At 34.1% G+C, this 20,231-nt stretch overlaps 2 protein-coding genes and 1 long non-coding RNA gene across 6 annotated transcripts in view; 2 read left to right on the top strand and 1 right to left on the bottom strand.

The window, feature by feature from the left end:
• The first annotated feature begins 6,040 nt into the window (after positions 1–6,040).
• LOC106061363 (uncharacterized protein C7orf50-like) lies at positions 6,041–9,471 on the top strand. The gene is made up of 4 exons (XM_013219466.2): positions 6,041–6,326; positions 7,701–8,437; positions 9,019–9,136; positions 9,346–9,471. The coding sequence occupies exons 1-4, from the start codon at positions 6,323–6,325 to the stop codon at positions 9,402–9,404; spliced, it is 918 nt and encodes a 305-aa protein (XP_013074920.2). The 5' UTR covers positions 6,041–6,322; the 3' UTR covers positions 9,405–9,471.
• Positions 9,018–14,864, bottom strand: LOC106061365 (uncharacterized). Its single transcript, XR_001216615.2, has 3 exons — positions 13,316–14,864; positions 11,053–11,146; positions 9,018–9,677 (listed from the first exon to the last, which is right to left on the bottom strand). It is a non-coding gene; the product is annotated as an uncharacterized LOC106061365 (long non-coding RNA).
• Positions 11,133–20,231, top strand: part of LOC106061364 (ADP-ribosylation factor-like protein 4C) — a 29,938-nt gene continuing 20,839 nt past the window's right edge. The window contains exon 1 of one of the 4 annotated variants that reach the window (XM_013219468.2): positions 11,133–11,327. The gene's annotated coding sequence lies outside the window, so the exon portion shown is untranslated. Of the gene's footprint in view, positions 11,328–11,386; positions 11,531–18,122; positions 18,535–18,614; positions 18,683–20,231 lie in introns of those variants that run through there. The other 3 variants (XM_056020561.1, XM_013219472.2, XM_056020562.1) reach the window with 3 other exon arrangements.

The raw sequence follows: 20,231 nt of genomic DNA, 5'->3' as shown, positions 1-20,231 counted from the left end.
CTGGGGGTGCGCTAGGGGCTCCCTCAGTGCGGGGCGAAGCCCCGCCGCCAAGCACTAATTCTGGTATTGAAAGCCAACAAAATGCATATTCTGAGGTACCTACACTGCATTTTCCTGCTATTAAAAAGTTTTATTTCAAAATCCTAATGTGCTATTCTTACTGACTTAGACCTTCCCGCGCCGTTCGGAGCATTTGCCGTCAAGCTGTTTCCATAAAAATCTGTCACTGGTAATGTCTGAAGCCTCTTCCCACCTGCCATGAGGACCTCCATGAATGTGTGGCGTCATGTTGTACTAGGATATCATCTCAACTCTTCTTATGCGTAATTCTTTTTGTCGGAGAACATGTCCCGCAAACCTCATGCGACGCTCTCTCACAATCTTACTAAGGGGTCGACTCCCAGTTCGGCATAGGATTTCCTTGATTTAGACCCGATCTCTATAACTGACTCCTAAAATCTGTCTTAGCCATCTTTGTTGAGCCACACTTAGTGTTTTTCAATTTCGGCAGATGACTATTCACTGCACTTTATTAATGGAGCCCCGCCACTGGTAAAAATGTGTAGTCTCTTTTGAATACGCTCTTGGAATTAAGTGACTGTAGTTTGCTTTAGATTTTATTTCGAAAAGGGAATTTTTATCGTCAAAATCATCTGTTGGGGGTTTTCCACCTCCAAATGCTCTGTAGGGGGATCTTAAACTCAAAATCATCTGGAGGGGTTTTAAAAAAGCCATCTGTAGGAGAGGGGTTTACACTCAAAACCCTCGATTGGATTGGCTACGCTCAAATAATTTTAGTGTGTAATTTGCTTTTTTTTATATTGAAGAGGTATTTTTAGCATCAAACCCCCCTGAAAGGGGGTTTAAACTCAAAACCCCTTTTGGCAACGCTCATAGCATTTTGAGTGCGTAATTTGCTTTTTTCTTACACTGAATATGTATTTTTTAGCTTCAAACCCCCTGGCGGGGGTTTAAACTCAAAACCCCTTTGGCTACGCTCATAGAAATTAGAGTGAGTAATTTGCTTTTATTTATATTGAAGAGGTACTTTTTAGCTTCAACCTTTGACTACACTCATAACATTTTGAGTTTATAATTTGCTTTGTTTTTATTATTAAAGAGGTATTTTTTTTCTTCAAACCCCGCTGAAGTGGGGTTTAAACTCAAAACAGAGTCAAAACCCATTTAGCTACGCTCATAACATTTTCAGTGTGTAATTTGTTGTTTTTTTTTTGCTCTTTGTGCTCTTGGAATTTGGGGATTTTCGTTTGCATTTTTTTTTGGTTTTGTTTTATAGAAGAGGGAGATTTAACTACAAAAACCCCAGGTAGGGGGTTTTAAACTCAAACCCCGCTGGTAGAGGTTATAAACTCGAACCCCCCTGGTAGGGGTTTTTAAACTCGAGCCCCCCTGGTAGGGGGTTTTAAACTTAAAAAAACCCTTGGTTGTGCTGGTGCAAGTGATGGTTTAGTATTAAAATCTCACCTAAAATAAAAAAAATCAAAGCAAAAAATCAGTCACTAAATTCCGATCCCCCCCCCCTGGGGGGGGGATTTCATTTCGGGGGGGGGTAAAATTGGATTTTCACTAACACTTTTAGTTGTAGTTTTATTTAAATACAGGGTGGGACATAAAGATCTCTCCCATTTTAACAAGTCTATGTCCAAAAAGAAAATGGGCGGGGGGGGGGGGCGGGGTCTGTACCGCAAAAATAATGAATCACTAAGCACACTTTTCACATCAACACATACATAAGCGTTTTATTTTAGTAGGCCTACTGTTATATTATAAGAACCCTCATCTTTTTATATTTAGTCTCAGTGATCAACTGTAAGAAAATTGATTCTATAGGTTATGTGTAACGGAACGAATACAACTTTTACTTGTTTTTTTTTTTTTTGTTTTTTTTTTAGATTATTAGATATAAATAATTTTTTGCCTCCTTCAGTCGTAACGACTAAGGTTAATTTTGTAGAACACTTTTTCAGGTGACTGTGGAGTTCCGCCCTCGAGAGACATTCCCGTCCACATATAACGAGGTTTTACATGTTTCGGATGTTCCTTCAGAGTGCTGATAATGATCTACTTCCTAGTCCAAACTTCTTTTCTTCCAGAGCTGAGCCCAATGATTTTTTTTAGTCCCCCTCTTTCTCTAAATAGTGCGGTGTAGACTCTAGATTCAAAAGATAAAGACCAGATTGAATGTATACCTTCCTGTTGGTATTCTGCTAACACCAAACATGCCGTAAATAACACAGTTTTTTCAAAACTTCTCAGTTGGTTACAATTATTCGGACTGACCGAAACTTCGTACTAATGGCGCTAAAAAGTGAAATCAATAAACGTGAAAACACTGACCATTGGCAGTAAATCTCCTTAAAACCAGACCAACAACCATTAACAATTGACCATGGGCAGTAAATCTCCTAAAAAACCAGGCCAACACCCATTAACAATTGCCGCCCTTTAAAAAAACTGATAGCCTACTATTGATACGGTTTAGTTAATTTTGTACTTTACATTTACAACTAATGCGTTGTGTTGCTGTCGTTCCAAAACGTGGAACTCCTCAGCTCGGACCTAGACATGAAGCATTAGATTCGTTCGAGTTATTTATGAGTTCAATTAGCTCAACTTAGTAGCCTAGTTGATTTCATGGAGCGTTTCTTCCATCCGTTATTGCAAAAAAAAATATTCTAACTCATTGATTTAGAGGGAAATAAACGAGAAAGAAAAAGCAGAATAAAGAGAGAGAGAGAGAGAGAGAGAGAGAGAGAAAGAGAGAGAGAGAGAGAGAGAGAGAGCGCAAGAAAAGAATAATGGACTGTAAGAGAAGTGAGAAAAAAAGAGTACAAAGAAATTAAAAGAAACAGAGAATTGAAAAAGAGTAAGAACCGCGCAGAAAAAAAAAAAGAAATATAGATAGAGAAAGGGGAGAGGGCGCGCAAAGATAAATAAAAAGAGATTTATTCAGAGAGAGAATGTAGGCTATAGATCTACTAGACTTGATATATTCCATGATAGCCTTTTAAGTCTAGACTTAGAAGACGGTGCACAAAATGTTCCTGAACATTAAATGTGTGTACCTGTCCACATTTGTCAAGTTTGATAATTTATGAAAAAGTGAAAACACGCATCAATATAGGCCTATAGACTTCTATATGATTTATGCTTAATATGCCTATTCATGATTCAACCATTGCACTATATGCTTTCATTAATAATGCTAAGCTCTGCACGCAGGCGGCCGACTTTAGGGGGCGGCCAAATCATTATTCTGCTTTTGTTCTGGTTTCTATAACACTTTTTTTTTTTCCATGGACAGGTTGTTAGCCTATCGCACAACCCCTGTGTCCCGGGGAGGGGGATGCACCTTTTGTCTGGCCTCTTTCCTAACAGACCTGTCCGGCTTGGTAGTACCTGCCAGGAGTGATAAGCTCCCGCCGGTATAGCTCTGAGGGTCATTGAGGCACTCAAGCTGTCACACCACGGCAAAGTATGTGCATCAGGTGACAGTAAGACTTTAATTCTAATGTCAAGGCTGTCCTACTGTATGGTTCTGAAACATGGAGAACAACTGAAGCCACAACAAAAAAAATACAGACCTTCATCAACAGATGCCTGAGAAATATCCTAAAAATACACTGGTATGACAAAGTAGAAAACACCAAACTGTGGGAGATGAGTGGACAGAAAAATATAGAAGTGCAGATCTTAGAGAGGAAGTGGAGATGGATTGGTCACACCCTTAGAAAAGATACCAGCAACAGAGCTAGGCAGGCCATAGAGTGGAACCCCCAGGGAACAAGACGCAGAGGAAGACCAAAAAGAACATGGCGACGCAGTGTACTTGAAGAAGCAGAGAAGACCGGGAAGAGCTGGGACACCATCAAAAAGCTAGTAAGAGACCGTGGAGAGTGGCGTGTTTATGTCGAGGCCCTATGTTCCATGAGGAACTCAAAGGAATGATGATGATGATGATGATGAAATCATTATTCTAAGGTAACTTTAAATTTAAAAAATTAGTTAAATAAAAAAATTACTTAAATATTTTATACAAATTCTAATTATTCCATTACCATTAAATATATAAACGATATTCGTACATGTTATAAGTCGAATAGCAAACACTGTAAGTAGATCTATTACCGGTAATTAAAGAGTGAATTTGAAAAATATTTTCACTTGGGGGGGGGGAGGGGGCTTGTTCCTCTCACGTGGAGGGGGAGGGCGCAACGTTCTGACAAAAAGGGGTGTTGTGGAGTGTGTGTGTTTCCTAGGCGATGGTAAGAAGAGGTTAAGCGATTGATTGGTAGTTATGCAGTGACGATGATGAAATTAGCGTACCTAGTGTAAATGTGAGACGATCTGAAGACATGAAAGAGTAAAGTCTTTATTTTTGATGTGAGCTAGATTTTGTTTCAATATCAGTTTTTTTTTTATTACTATTAGATCTATATTTCATCTCAAGTTAAATCGTAAATAATAACAATTATAAAAAGTGTTTGTTCACAAATAATTTGTTCAAGTTATTTAAAGTTTATTTATTAGAAAATATAAAACGCCTATATCGGTCCAGTTGTAGGCCTACTCAAGCCAACAACCAAACAACAACAGGAAAAAGGGGGGGGGGGGCGGTGAACAAAATGTTCAGACCCCTTGCCGACGTGAGCGGAAACCTGCCGTATCTTTAATTCTACCTCCAGGAAGAACTTTTTACAACGCTAAAAATTATAATGAACTTTCAGGACGTTACTTTGGATTCTATACACAGTGTTCAGTTAATTAGGCCTATATAGGCTAAAAATAAAACCTGAAAAATTGGGACTAAGTTTCTTTTCTTTTTTTATTACATTCTAAAACAAAAAAACTCACGGACCTCACTGTGTAAGCTTACATTGCTCCTCTGGGCTCGAACGAAAATGTTGTTATCTAGGGGATGTCATTGTTGACTTGTAATTTGGATTATTTACTTTGTTTTAAACTGAAGAAAAATATTCAGCGCTGAGTTGCTACATTTGTTGGACAAATTTGTAGGCAATTCTGAATCCATGTAAATAAGATGATTGTGGATACAATTTTAATGCACATCTCTCCAAAATACAATCGTAATAATTATTATGAAAGTTTACGGAACGTTGAAAAACTTCTACTGCTAACGGCTTTAGTATTTCGAGATTTTTTTGTGGATTGTGTTTTAACGTAGCCTACTATAACAAACGTCTAGGCCATAGAACACTGTTGAGCAAAGTTATCGAGAAATTGTATTATATAGATCATGATTATTTACGCTGTTCATTGCTCATCAATTATAATCGTCGCAAATACAGAAGCATAAAAAAAAAAAAAAAAAATAAGCGAGTCAGAACGAGATAAGTTTTTAATGTTTATCACTAAGAACCAAGATGCAGATTTCTGTAGGCATGTATATCCGAAATTGTTCCTAGTGCATGATTCATAGTTGTATTTGAGGGATACAACATCGGTGCGAATATGAAAGGAAAAAATGGAATGGTCTACAAAAAATGGCACTTTTAGAACAGTGTCCAGCTCAATCTTAATGGAATTTTTTTCCCTCTAGAATGGAAAAAAAGGGGGGGGGGGCGGAATTTTCAATTTCGCACGCAGGCGGCCACAACCCTCGCGGCAGGCGGCCCTGTTTAGGCTACATTGGTAGGCTATTCCATCATTAAGGAAAATGTAAAATCTATTTAACACTATGTAATAGAAGGTAAAGTGACGACCCATCACGATCTCGACACGCTGAGACTCTATCAAATAATGTATGGGTCTTACTATCACTCAAAGCGCCCATTCGGGGGAGGCCCTATGGCTCATTGGGTGCCCACCGTCCATTTGCCCGAGGGCCGAATGGCATAGATATAGATATATATAGATCGAGAGTCTACCCAGACCGACACTGGTTATCTGCCATCGATGTCAATCTCTATTTGCAAAACATTAGGAAAAAAAAATGTTGGTCAGTGAAGGAAGTTATTAAAAAAAAATATTTCCGGGTCAAATAAATCTATTTTTACTTTCTATTTTAATTTCTAGATTCTAAACTAAACGTGGAAAGCTTAGATCTAGCTTTTCGATCAAGACTAAGAAAGCTTACTTATTATTGTGTATCTTTTCTTAGATCTGATCTAGATCTAGATACATTTGAAATCTAGATTTACACATTAGTCGGATTATTATATTAGTTATTACTAAATCTAATTAAATTATTAATAAATCTTATAATTTTTATTTTATAATCAACTTGAGACTTGATAAGTTGATTCACCAAGTCCAAGTTATTTAAAATAATCATTTAATAATGGGTAATACTATTACTATACTATAGTCTATAATAGTAACTAGTCTATAGTACCAATACTAATAGGGTCTAGATTCTATTTAATATTATCTGAAAATTGTGATTATTGAGTATCATGATTATGACGATTATGATTATTTACCGCTTATTTTTACTATTATTATACAAATAATAATATAATAATTATTTGAAAACGGGTTTACCGTTTACCTGATTTGTTAAAAATCCTTTTATTCTAGATAATAATATTAATAACTTTATTAACTTTATATTATATAAACATTAGATCTAGACCTAGATCTCTAGTGAAGACAGTCTAGTTAGTATATCTAGTCAATTCTAGTTCTAGTCATACTAACTAAGGTTTCAAGACAAATCGTTCACTGACATTTTATTCACAGACCAATCGTTCACAACTATTTGTTCACCTACACATCATTCACACAACATATTTCTCACCGACAACTAGATCTAGCTCATAGACAACTTGTTCACTGACAACTTGTTCACCAACAGTTGGTTCAGGACTAATTGCACACACAACTAATCGTTCACTGACAAATTGTTCACTGGATAGTAACATATTGTTATTTTTTATATTGTCGGCACATGTTTAATTTGTTTACATTAAAAGTACATACAGGGGTCAGGGGATTGAAAGGGTACATTGTATTGTAACTTTTGTTGCAATTATGTCCAAAAAAATTTTGATTGCTTGAGATCTTGCCTAATCCAAGTTTTTTTTGTTAATTTTTGAAAAGCATGAGGATAGTATGTGATAAAAACTAGACATAAAAAAAAATAATGTGATCTTTACAACCCTCACTTAGGTAACTACAGGCGACATTTTTATTTTCACAATGTAGGCCTTTTTTTACACTCATGTCCATCATGTAGTCTTGTTCACCCTACCCCTTATGCTTATCGTTGTGGTCCAGATGTTAAATTAACATACAAGTTAAAAATATACTTGATAACAACTTTCACTGTTATAAAATGACACCTTTATTTATCACTGGGAAGTCCATCTAGTCTTCATAAACGTTGCTATATCCAACTAACATCCAAAACAGCCTACTTCTATATTATCGCCATGTTGCTCCCTTGTTTGTCTATTCTTTCTACTATGTCATTAGTCTGTCTTACTATGTCACTACTTTTACCTTCGCTCAAAACAAGACACAATATGTTTGTCAAACAAAACTAACATACTCTCTAATCTAGTACATAACAGTAGTAAGACTTAAGCCTTATATTAGAATCAATAAGAACTCAATTCCCAAAAATTTTTATTTTTATAGTTACAGTACATAATTATTTATTAATTAGTTTTGTTTTGTATATACATCAAAACAATTTTCTTTTACTATCTCCACAGTTGTAGACATTCATGAATCTGTCCAAAAGAAACATAAGAAAAAGAAGACTAATTCAATCAATGAGGAAGAAATGAAAGGAGAGATAATTGACCTGACTAGACATGAAAAGGATTCTAGTTTTGTTTTTTCAAAAAATGAACATTCAAGAAAAAGAACTAGAAAAGCTGAAGAAACAGAAGAAGTAGGAAGTTCAAAAAAGAAGCAAAAGACATGTTCTAATAGAGAATCATCATCAGAAGAAATTGTTTTAACATCCTCTGTAACTGAAGTTTCTGAAACCAAAAGAAGTAAGAAAGACAAAAAATCAAATGAAGAAACGGAAGAAGCAGAAAATAGTATCAGAAAGAAGAAAAAGAAAAGTTCTAATAGAGAATCATCATCAGAAGAAATTGTTTTAGCATCTTCTGTAACTGAAGTTTCTGAAACGAAAAGAAGTAAGAAAGACAAAAAATCTAAAGAAGAAATCAATTTGGGTGTAGTAGACACAGACATTTTGCTTCAGGCAGGAATAAATTTAGGGCTTCCTATGGAAGATACTGAGACCTCGCTTCCTGAAACACCCAAAGTGAAAAAGAAGAAAAAAGACAAAGAAAAAGATATACCCACTCCATCAGATAAAAACAAAAATGAAAGAACTCTTGATTATCTTAGATCATGGCACTCTAATCGAAAGAAATGGAAGTTTAACAAAATGTTACAAGTTCACTTATTACATATTATGTATGACAAATCTTTGGTAGGTAAAGTTATTATTTTTTATACTTTTTTTTTCCTTCTTATTTATTGAACTAATTTTATAGATAACTCATTTATAGGTTTCAGACAAAAAAAACACACTTTTTTTTTACATCTATTATTTGTTTGAATACAAATCACCAATTATAAATTAAAAATGTCCTTCCCCATTGAATGTTGATGATACATTCATTTGCATTATCTGTAAATATATCGTCACATGATATATTCCTGTATAAATTTCCAATTGTCTTTAATCTGATTTAAAAATAATGCCATAGAAAGTAGATATGTTGGCCTTCAATTACACAAGCACTTGTTCTATATTTTAGCTGTACATTTTTTGCTTTTATTGTTCTCTTCATTAATATACTTTAGAGAAAGTGTAGTGGTAAGTGTAAATTTAGGTAAATGTCAGTGACATGAATAAAGCCAAAACAATATTATGTATGTAAATTTCTTTTTTTTTTTAAAGTGCTATACAGTACATATCCACAACACACTCTAAGTATCATACAGCTATTTTGTAACATATTTTCATCTGAAAATGACACTGATTTATGCTGTTTGTTTTACTTATAGTTAAATGATGGAGACTTTGATGTCATGCTTCTGTATCTTGAAGGCCTGAATGGGAAATCAAGGGAAAAAACCAAAGAAGATGCTGAAAAGATAATAAACAATGATAAACAAGACACTGGTATTTATTAATTTCTTTTCCTTATGGCTGTTATTGCTTAGTTTTTGTTCAAAATGACATTCCAAATAGTCCATTAAAGAAAATTAATAATTTTTTATAACACTGTTGACATTATTACCTTAAAATAATTGCATCTCCTCTATCTGACACAGACCAAATCAAAACATTGCTTTGCTTATTATTATCTTTCTTTATAATTATTTTTACAGATTCATCTAATGTAGACAAAGAAGAGAGAGCTCGACAAATTATTCAAATTTTAAGTTAACAGTGCTGATTTTTTTTTTTTTATAGAATTATTTAATAACTATTAAATTAACCTGAAATGTCAACAATTGTTTTGTTTATAATTGAATTCATGTGATCAATTTTGTTTTTTAAATTTTTGAAGTTTTGTGTTTGTACTGTAATTGTTTTACTAAAATGGTTTATTTTAAAAGACACAAAAACCTAACCTCTCTTTCAAGCATAGGTATTTCTATCCTCAAACCAAAGAGGGAAGGTGTCAGAAAGCAAGTAATGCCACATGTCCTCCTTTATGCTAAAAGAAGTAAAATGAGGGTCTCATTCACTTTTTGTACTTTCTATGTTGTTTTTTAGTTCATAGAAGTTTTATTAAGGCTACCAGTCATATATATTCTTTCTAGAATGATGTTTGCTCCACCTCAATGCCCAAATATTTCTGCAGTAGATCCTATGACAGTAGGCAGGATTGTATTTTCAGATCTCAAGAATTTTATAATATTATGATAAAAACTAAAACAAGAAAAACATACAAAATAATTTTAAAATATTTCTTTCTACAAACTATAAAGGGAACTAATTCAACTTATACCACCTTATCAGTCAAGTAAAATTTCTTTCCCTTGTTCAAGCTACTAAACAAAATAATTACCAATAGTTAATTAACTAATTATTTAATTTTTTAAATTGATTCTTGTGTTGACAAGAAAAAGAAATAATTGTGCAAAATTTTGGCTTGATCTGAGATTAGGTGTGGGAGAAATAACATGTACAAACTTTTTTAACAGAGTGAGTTGATATAAGCTTTGTAATAATAATGAATCACATTTATGTAAATAGTTAAATGGTGTGAAGTGATCAAATTCCCTTTGCTGCTTAACAAAGCCTCTTGATCTTGAATTCTGCTGGAGGCTAAAATTTTGTTAATTTGAAAGGGGACATGTGATACAGTTGTAACTGTAATAGTTGTTTTATAACTATTAAGTTCAACAGTAATAACTGAACACATAAAAAAAAAAGTGAGTTTGTATTTTGATGCAAAATCATAGGTGCCACCTGTGAGTCCATTGCTTGGTAAGTAAAGCAGAGGAAAGGGGAGATTTTGATATTCTGAACATGACAAACATAAGGCTAAAATAAGATTACAATAGCACTTTTGTGACATGTAAATATGTCTCCAGTGATCTATTATAGTCATCATTGTTAATGTTAAAAAAATAGTCATAGCTTTGGGTTAACAAAAATGTCCCTTAGGTTTGGATATCAAACTATGAGATACAGACTACAAAACTATCATCCTCCACCCCAGTCAAAATGTATAATTAGAGCATGATTGGATTTCGTTAGCATAATTAGAACATGATTGCCTGTGATCATATCCAATGGAACACTAATGAAACTTTACAATAGGATGAACTTATCACTTGTCTGAAGAGGGCTAGCATTGTAATAATTATATATTTATATATGTATACATATGTAGCGGTAACTAAAAAAAAACATGAACTATTACATCTTTTAAAACAATAGATTTTAGGTCTACAAGTGAAAGAAAATGGATAAACTACGAAAAACTAGTAAGAACATACAGATAATCAAATAAGGATAATCCAACATATACTGGAATTTTTCTAAATTAATTTTGTTACTTCCCTTGTTTGAGGTAGTCTTACCTTTATGAATTGTCTCCTACTAAAAGGTCAAAGTGCGTATGCGATCGATAATTCCGAGTGGCACGGAAGCAGAAGACGCTGGGTTCAACGTTGGCTGTGGAAAGAATGTTAGAAAAGAAGGCGTTTCTTGGGAGAGTTGTGACAACTTCGCTCTAATGTATCACTCAGTATTGTAGTGCATTGCAAAAGAGCTGATTTTATAAGTAACATTCATTATTCTTGATTCAAAAAGGAGTAAGAATTTAGGATTTTACGTCACGAAAAAAATAAAACAGGTGTGTTATGTGTTTAACTGTTTTGTTCTTTTCTTGTTTGTTTTTTTTAAATTCATTTGCTTTGGTTGGCCATGGGCGATGGCCATGCATGGATTGGATGATGGTATTCACAGTATTGTAATCTCGTTTGACTGTCTCACAGTCACAGTGCCTGTGTGAAATGTGTGTGTCGTGACATTATTATAATATTAGATTCTATACCGGTACTTTCTTATTCTAATACTAGATCTAATAATCTAATAATATATCTATATTAAATTATAGATAATAGAGATATAGATTCTAGTCTAGATATACACAGATATATAGATCTAGATCTATATAATATATAGTTAATATAGAATAGATGATCTAGATCTAGTCTGTATTAGTATATGATATGATCTAGCTAGATCTTTTTTTAATTTCAATCTAGATCTATCTCTAGATCTATAACTATAAGTACCGGTATAATAATAAAAGATAATAGATAATAGTAATTAATAATACTATTAATACTCTCTCTATATATAATATAATAATATTCTAGATGTATATAGATCTATATTATAGATTACTAGTACTAGTAGACTAGACTAATATTAATACCTAAGACTATTGTCTCTATTCTTAATTCTAGATTCTTATATATTATATTCTATATATTATTTATATAGTATAGACAGTATACTGAGTATAGTAAGTCAGTAGATTAGAATCTAGATGTCTAGCATAATTATAATATAATACAGTAATCAGTAGTCTATTTTATATACTAGATCTAGATTCTAGATGAGTCTAGAGTCAAATCTAGGGTTACAGTCATTGTCATTACACTTTTCAGTCTAGTATACTGTATAAGTATAGTATAGTAGATCTAGATCTAGACTTCTAGTAGATCTAGACTATAGATCTATTCTATAGAATCTAGGTCTACAGACTAGATCTGGGGTATTCTACCATTTCTAGAGTCTAGTAGTAGTAGGTCTTGATGACAAAATCTAGATCTTTAATAGATTCTAATCTAGATCTGTTTGAAAAATGGATCTAAATTAGTAATTCATGAGTAAATTTTATGCAATCTAAGCATTAGCAAAGAATCTCTAAAATTTTCTAAACAGCATAGCTAGAAATAGCTAGAAATTTGCCTTCATTTGGGGGCCTAGAGGCTTGACTTCTTGGGGGGCCCCTGCATTTTGACATTCAGCATCATAATCATGACATGAGATTAATGGGGTAATATTTAATATTTAATGAAAAAAATTCAAACACTCATTTGGGGGCCCAGGATATTTTCAATTCCCCATCCCACCACCATAGCTACGCCACTGTTTCTAAAAATCTAGATTAGATCAGTAGATCTAGACCAATTGCTAGATTTCTTGAACTTGATGTACCACATATATGCTATTAGATTCCATTAGATCAATAGATTCATAGAAAATGTAGACTAAATTATTTGATTAGACTCAGCTCCTGCTGTATAGATCTAGTTACAAGCTGCAAGCATAACTAGATCTAGATCTTGTACTATATTTAGATTCTAGATAGATCTAAAATATCATAGATAAAGGTGTTGTCACTTTTAATATATATATACTGTGCATAACCTACATGTTGGGATACACAAATAATAATGGACATATTATATATATTTAAATATCCAATGTGAAAATTAGGCCTATATCAGTGGTTCCCGATCCTATTTAAAAAAGACCTCATTTTTGAAGCAGCCCCAGTAGTTATACCATGTGCCATGAATTTTAGTTATAATTCGGTCATAAAGAGTCCAAAGAAACTCTTCAACACTCTAATAATACTGACATGCTGCATTCTTTTTTTTTTTTTTTAATTGCAATTTCTAAAATCATTTTGCACACAGGTAATTATATAGATACCAAATAAAGTGTTGTTGTTTTTTAAAGTATTTTGGGCTGTCCATTTGTTTTATCGTGCATTTAACATTTAAAAATTTTAAAAAAGTTTTTTTTTTTTAGACATTTTCATACCTGGAGGCAAGTCCATAAATACAGTGCCGCTAGAAATTATTTTTTCTCTGGTATATTCTGTTTACAGAACAAGTGTTGATATAGACGTATCACGTAGTAGAAAAAACACAACTTTTCTTTTTCTGTGCTTTTCAGCACTGTAGAATTAATGTTCTTAATTCTTTCGATTAAATTGGCTACAGTGATCTTTCAATGGAGCGTCCTTGACATTATTTTGTTAATTGATTTCAAATCTCTCCTAATTGTCCTCTTTTCATCTTACGTTTTTTATAAGTCTTCAATATGTCACCATCACATGTCTTCATATCGCTTGCACTTTTTATTTAGGAAGAGGATCTTAAGTGTCCCATGTTATTGCTTAATGAACGTAAAAGGGACCTTAACAAAGTGTAAACAAAGAGCAGATTACTGTGATTAACTTTTAGTGTGAAAATCCCTAAAGCTGATTAGCTGTGTATATCTAGGTTTCTACTATTTCTACTGCTATGAAGATGGTTGAGAACTAACATAAATGCAGTGACCTGTGACCCAGCAGCCCACAAGCAACGTGTCCCATTATCAGTTCATAAGATAAGTTGTCTACCGTGTTGACAGCCTCTTGTATGACCGGTAAATGTCACGGGTGCACGTAACAGATACTAAAAAAAAGTGTCTAAAAATATAAACTTTAAAATATTTTGCAAGCTGTTGATAAGCTGCTAGTAAGTTAGGTTATATGTCTTGTTTGTGCTATTAAATTGTAAAATATAAATTTTTCATAAAATTGTCTTGAGAAAGTTAAAAGGAAGAAATAAATATCATTTTTAAAAGTGCTTCGTGTGAATCATATGCACGAACAAAAGCTATGGTTATACAAACTCTAAATATTTTTAAAGTGCTTCCTGGGAGTCATATACATAAAGCCGTGGTACGACGAATCCTAAACATTTTAAAAGTTTTATTTGTTCTCAACTATGACACATTGTTTTAAACCGTGTTTCAATCGCAGTAAAAACATGTACACAAAGTTATATCTCAGTCAGTACAACACCGGCAGTCAGTAGCCTAAATAATGAGATGGAAATGAAATCAAGATAAAAAAAATATCTGTTGCGTCTTCCAGTGATTATAACAATCGGGTGACGGCTTCCATTTGACACATCCTTTATTTCTCTCCAATTAGTCTTGAATACATTTATTTTCCAAGTAGAGTGCACTCCTTTTTACAATTTACCTAAAAATACTTTTTTTTTTCATTAGTTCTATTAATGTTCACTTATACTAGATCAACTAAACTGTAATGCTAAAAGCATTTCAATTGTTTTAGCCTTCATATAGTGCTTGCATTCCTTTTCCGACATCCCTCGGTCTAATTCTCGTTTTAGAGAAACAAACATTCCCAGTATAAATACAAACAAACAAGGCGCAAACTGAAATAAATAAACACATTTATTCCAGTGTTAACCGTCCTGTGACAGCACACACAGGTCTTGAATGTTTAGATTAGTCACCAGACTTTTCGTTGCTGCCAGTTTCAGGCTCTGCCTAAAGCCATTCGGCGAAATGTCAAGTACACCAGATACTTCATGTGGTGGTCATTTTATAACCCTCACACTCACACCAGCACGAACCATTTCAACAAACTTTCTTGTTTTCCCACAGCGGGTACAATGGAACCATTCAAACAATGGTTCCTGGAGCTCTAGATGTTCAAGTTCACAACTTGCTAGTATTGCTTGTAGTAGTTCTCCCCTAGTGGAGATCTAAGTCAGCCATGACACTTCATTCAGTCTTTAGTGGCGGTATTTGAACTACAATTCCAAGCAGTATTGGCGGTGAAATCAAATACATACGCTTGTCGTGGCTTGTGTAATGCGTTCATGATATTTTTTTTATGACCTTTTACCATACCTAAAAATGAGAGTTCACTTAAGAAGTTAGAGCCTTTGAGTGACATTGTTTCCCTTCAACTCCTAAAACCTGTTAAGTGACTTTTTTCGACCCAGATGCTAATGAAACACTCTTTAGTGTTGTTTTTTTTTTCTGTCTCCATAGCCTACTAGTCTAGCCACAGAGGAGGTTGACGTCATGAACTAAAACACTGTGAACTAAAACACTAAGTTGGGTTCATGTTACTAGAAGCCTCAGCTTTTTAAAAAAATCTATAACCAAGTACATTTCTAACGCTCTACATTTCTAACTTACGTTGATTTCTTCCCACTCCTCCATTCCTCCTCCCGACTCTACGTAGTCTATGTATCTTGCTTACATCCTCTTCTTCCCCTAACGACCATTTCAAGTGCCCGTGAATGTATGAAATTGATGTGATGAATGAAATGGCACAATCAACTTGCATTCATTGCCTACGTTTTTCCCATTCAATAGACACGGATTGAGAAATGGTTATCAATTTTGTCTTTCCTTCTCAGTTCCATGTAATGATAGCTATTTTTAACAAAAGGAAAGGCTGCAGAGGGTAAGGTTTAAAATTCTCAATGCTCACTTATTGTGTTAGACATTGTGTGTGTGTGTTTATGTCATATGGCGTAAGGAGCTCACCCTAATTGTCATTGATCGATCTATTTTTCTTTACTGCATAGGAATAAATTTTGGCTTTCTATTTGTTTCCATTATTGAAAAGTCGTGTATAAATAATAAATAAATAAAATTTTTATCAAACGTTGACAACTACTAGAATCTTTTCTAACAAGTTCCTTTAAAGTACCCTGGCCGATAGGCCAGTAGCCAATCCATAGAGATGGAGGTACATTTAGCTTTGATATATAGTCCGTGGTTAAAACTATGTATCACCCTCACCAAAGTGTTTCTACATTTCGGTACTGTTGTGTTTTGAACCGTTACGACATGACTGTGTTCAAACTAGACGTGTTGTCTTTATCCCTTTATGTTGTTTTGTTAAAGACTTTTTCTGGGCGTTAACCCATTACGACTAATGGTTGTTGTTGAATGATTGACAGCAAAAGTCATTATTATTGGTATTATTGGTATGTAGGTCACGAGACCAAACGACTTTGTGATTCCCAACCCAGGTTGAAAAACGACAATGAAAAGGCTTTGCCTCATTGTTCGACGGCCTTTTAAAATTTTTGTTAGCTATTATAAGCTATTATAAGATGGCAAAGTTTCTCGGGGCTCTGACACACCAAACTTTGGTCGAAGAAAAGATTTGTGGGAAGTGTGTCAACAATGATTTAATTCAACTATATACACTTCTCAATTTTCCATAGTAAATTTGAGATTAAAAACATTTACACATATAACTGAGTTTCTTGAGCTATGTTGACTATATATATTAGAGATAGGAAGAAGACTTTTAAGTTTAACGCGAAAATAGAAATCCAGTTCTGCAAAGGCAATACCCAACTATATTTATCATTGAGTCTAGCAATGCTATAGACTGCAGACACAAAAATTATGTCTTTGAAACGTGATAGGAATAAAAAAAAAAAAACAGCACTGGAATCTTACATCCTACAAGAGCTACATCCTTATTGGGTTTCGGATTTACAGTCGTGTGTTGTTGTTGTTTTGATACACTGTTGTGCTTGTGCTTTCTGTCCGTCTGTCAGGTTTCGATGACAAAAACTAAAAGAGCTTTTGGCCTCTAAATTTCAGCATTGCTTTCATCTCTATCGACATGGCACAACGAACAAATCTTTTTTTTTTTAAAGTTTCATTGATGTATGCGTAGCGTATGCGCCCTTCTTAATAGGTCAGTTCGTGTTAGCACGTTCTTATCTTGAGAACACATTTGGTTAACGCCTTTGTCTCCATCTTGTCCAAAATGTCGCTGTGGTGCAACATTTGAATTGGGGACTTTTTTTGTGTGTCTCTTTTATATCTACTGCCATAGATAGTTTCGCGTCTTTCACAGTTATACTTGTAGGTATCGCTATAGATGTTTTTCTCTACAGTAAAGATGTTTTCATTTGTGTCAAACTGTCCCACCGATATTATTACTGTGTTTGTCACAGCTGTGGAGCACGAGATGGCCCACACTAGATAGCTCTATAAAAGGCGGGTATGGATCAGATCATTGTAATGTTTGCCTACAGCATTTGGTTTCTGTACTTCCTCTTTCCATTACAACGTCCACGCCTCTCTTAGAAAAGAAAAGTTTGCTGGCAACGATTTGCTTTCTAACCCCCCCCCCCCCTTTTTATTCCTCCCAGTAATAGCCCTCCCTGTTCTTGTCACAGCCACTTCTTGTAACAAGTTTTTTTGGCATTGATCAGACTCGACCTTCACATTGTTACGAAATGTCTTTAGAAGCAGATTCATGAATTATTCGTTTCGATTTTTAAAAAAAAATTAGCATTGTCCACTTTTAAACAATGTTTTGAAAATGTTACGTGTCTGGGATATATTTGTGTAGTTTCTTTGAACTATTAAATAGTAAGAACTAATCCAACGAAACATTCAGCTACGTAATGGGTTACAAATCCCCGTAAGTAAGGGGGGGGGGAAGGGTAATGGCGTAGAACAACAGACGAGTTTTTGTGTGTTTCCAAAACGTCATTATAGAATCAGTTTTTGTTAAATTCGTTTGGCCGATTGTTAAGATGAAGGTGTATATATAATATAAGACTACAATTGACATTGCTTTGCCCATTTTCTTTTCACTTTAATTGCTAATGAAATCTTACTTTCTCGCTGTCTTTTTCATTGGAGGTAAAGTCATGTCTTCTCTCTCTCTCTCTCTCTCTCTCACTCTCTGCTTGTAGTGTAACTCTGTGTAACCCACTTTTTAAAATTATTGTCAATAAAACATCTCTCTGACACATATGTTACTCATTGATTTTTTTTTAATAGGACAAACCTTAAATGTAATAATTAAATAATGAGCCATACAAAAATAACTCGTTAACGGATACAATTTATTTTTTACTATGGCAATGCATATACTACAAGCCAGGATGTTTGTCATAAATATGTATAGATCGGGATGGGTTTGAGAGGTGGCATTTACATCATCTCTTAGCCTGGATGAGTGTGAAGGGGTCAGTCAAGACGATAGTGGCCACTCATGTACACTCAAAATATTAAGCGATTTTTTTTTCTTATACGGAACGTCTTTAAGAATATCCTTAAAGCGTTCGTATTTAATGGCATTAGACTGAGTGGTAAATGAATACCGCCACTGATATGCAGTCGACTGGTTTAGCGTAGAAATCTTTCACACGCTCATGGGATACCAGGGAAACACGAAACCGCAATAAGTGAGTGTATGTATATATATATATGTGTGATTGTGTTGTACGTGTCCAAGTCACTCACACATATTCATCTTAGCAATGTTGATCAAGTCGCCTTTGAAACTAGTAGTTTTTTTTTTCTCTCTCTTACTCTTCATATGTTTGAAAGAAGGTGAGATTAAGTTTCTAGACGATTTTGTTTTGCTAGGTAGATTTGTATAGTTTTATTACGTACCGGTACTTGAAATCTTAAATCATGTAGGGTTTAGAGTTGCTACTTATGGCGAAGAAAAGTTGTTGGCGTTCTCTATGAGCATTGTCAGGGTTTCAAAGTGGGCACTAAACCCAAAAGCAACATTTTCAGAGCTTTGGGTGGAAATGAAAGCTCTGGGTGCGTTCATTCCGCATGACTTTAATTTCAATCGAATGAAGAAAGTGTTTAAAACATCCCTGTTCAGTGGCAGCAACACCAAGTTTAAAAAAACAGCTTCTGAAATACCAGATTGCTTGGCACATGTTGAGATTCAGGCTGCGATTTTTTAGTCTGCTAATTAAGCCAATCACGAAGTGTACACAAAGCAACAACTGAACGCGCATGTGTTTTACATGTCCTGTATTTTGAAATACTTTTAATAAGCTAGGTCTGTTTGACCTCAGTCTTTTTTATGACTATTTCACGATCGAATGGCTGTTGCTGATGTTTCCTTTTAATGTTGTTCAAATACATATGCTAAACTTGATAAACTCGACAATATTTGTAGACTGTGTATTTGCTTTTCTAAACTTACTGATTTTCAGCTACCTTGGAGTCATGAAATCCAAACTTCATTTCGAATTTTCATTTTAGAATGAAACAGAAATCTCTCCCAAAGCTAATTTTATTCATAGATGATACTTCCTGATTATTTCAATTCGTCACGTGACTATTCTAAAGACAATAGTATGACGTAAACAGCTTTGTACTGTCCTTTGTCCTAATGTCTTTCTATTTTTATCTTGCCAAACTAGTCTGAGATCATGGATCGATTTTCTTTACTGTGGTTTGTTTGTATATGTAGTGATATATTTGTTGTCCAATTGAAACAGACATTTTTCAGCGAAAATCTACATTTCACTGCTTATCTGAATCTTAAGTGTAGATACATGAAAAGGTAAGCAAATATCTAGTTGAAGCACTCAGGCTACATGTTCTGTCACTGAATTCTGAGAATAATTTTCTGAACTGTAGTGTCGTGATAGCAAGCCGAGTATGACCAACAAATATAGGCCTATTACATTACAGGATTCCTTGTCTGTAGACTTACGCGTATGCCCCTTGTTTTCTACTTCTAATGAAACAGTCTACTAGGTTCTCTCTCTTAGTTTACCGCTAAGGTGTCACTTTTCTCTTCTGCCTCAGTATGTTCTGTACGGCATAGTCATTGAACTATTATCTTATTTCTAATCTCATTTGTTATTGGCTGATTGATTTCTATTTAACAAAGGCCACATTGTCTCCAGCGATCATATAATAATGATCAAGAATGGATAGGTAATAGTAGGCCTACAGTAATGACAATTTTTCAATAGATTGTAGGATAAAGAATTTTTATATTATGCAGAACCGGCTAACCTGAACTCTTAACAAAAATAGACAGGGAATGTTTTAAATCCGAAGATATTTTTCAACATACAGATGACGATATTACCATTTAACGTGTTGAACTTCATAGCGCTGTCAT

This window comes from Biomphalaria glabrata, chromosome 2 (genome assembly GCF_947242115.1).
Source record: "Biomphalaria glabrata chromosome 2, xgBioGlab47.1, whole genome shotgun sequence".
NCBI classification, from domain to species: domain Eukaryota; kingdom Metazoa; phylum Mollusca; class Gastropoda; family Planorbidae; genus Biomphalaria; species Biomphalaria glabrata.
This window is presented reverse-complemented; position numbering and strand designations above follow the sequence as displayed.

Bases quoted from the DNA above. Each gene is read 5' to 3' on its own strand.
- LOC106061363 (XM_013219466.2), top strand. The intron at 8,438-9,018 runs GTAGGTAAAGTT...TTTTACTTATAG, and splicing joins TTATGTATGACAAATCTTTG to TTAAATGATGGAGACTTTGA. The intron at 9,137-9,345 runs GTATTTATTAAT...TTATTTTTACAG, and splicing joins CAATGATAAACAAGACACTG to ATTCATCTAATGTAGACAAA.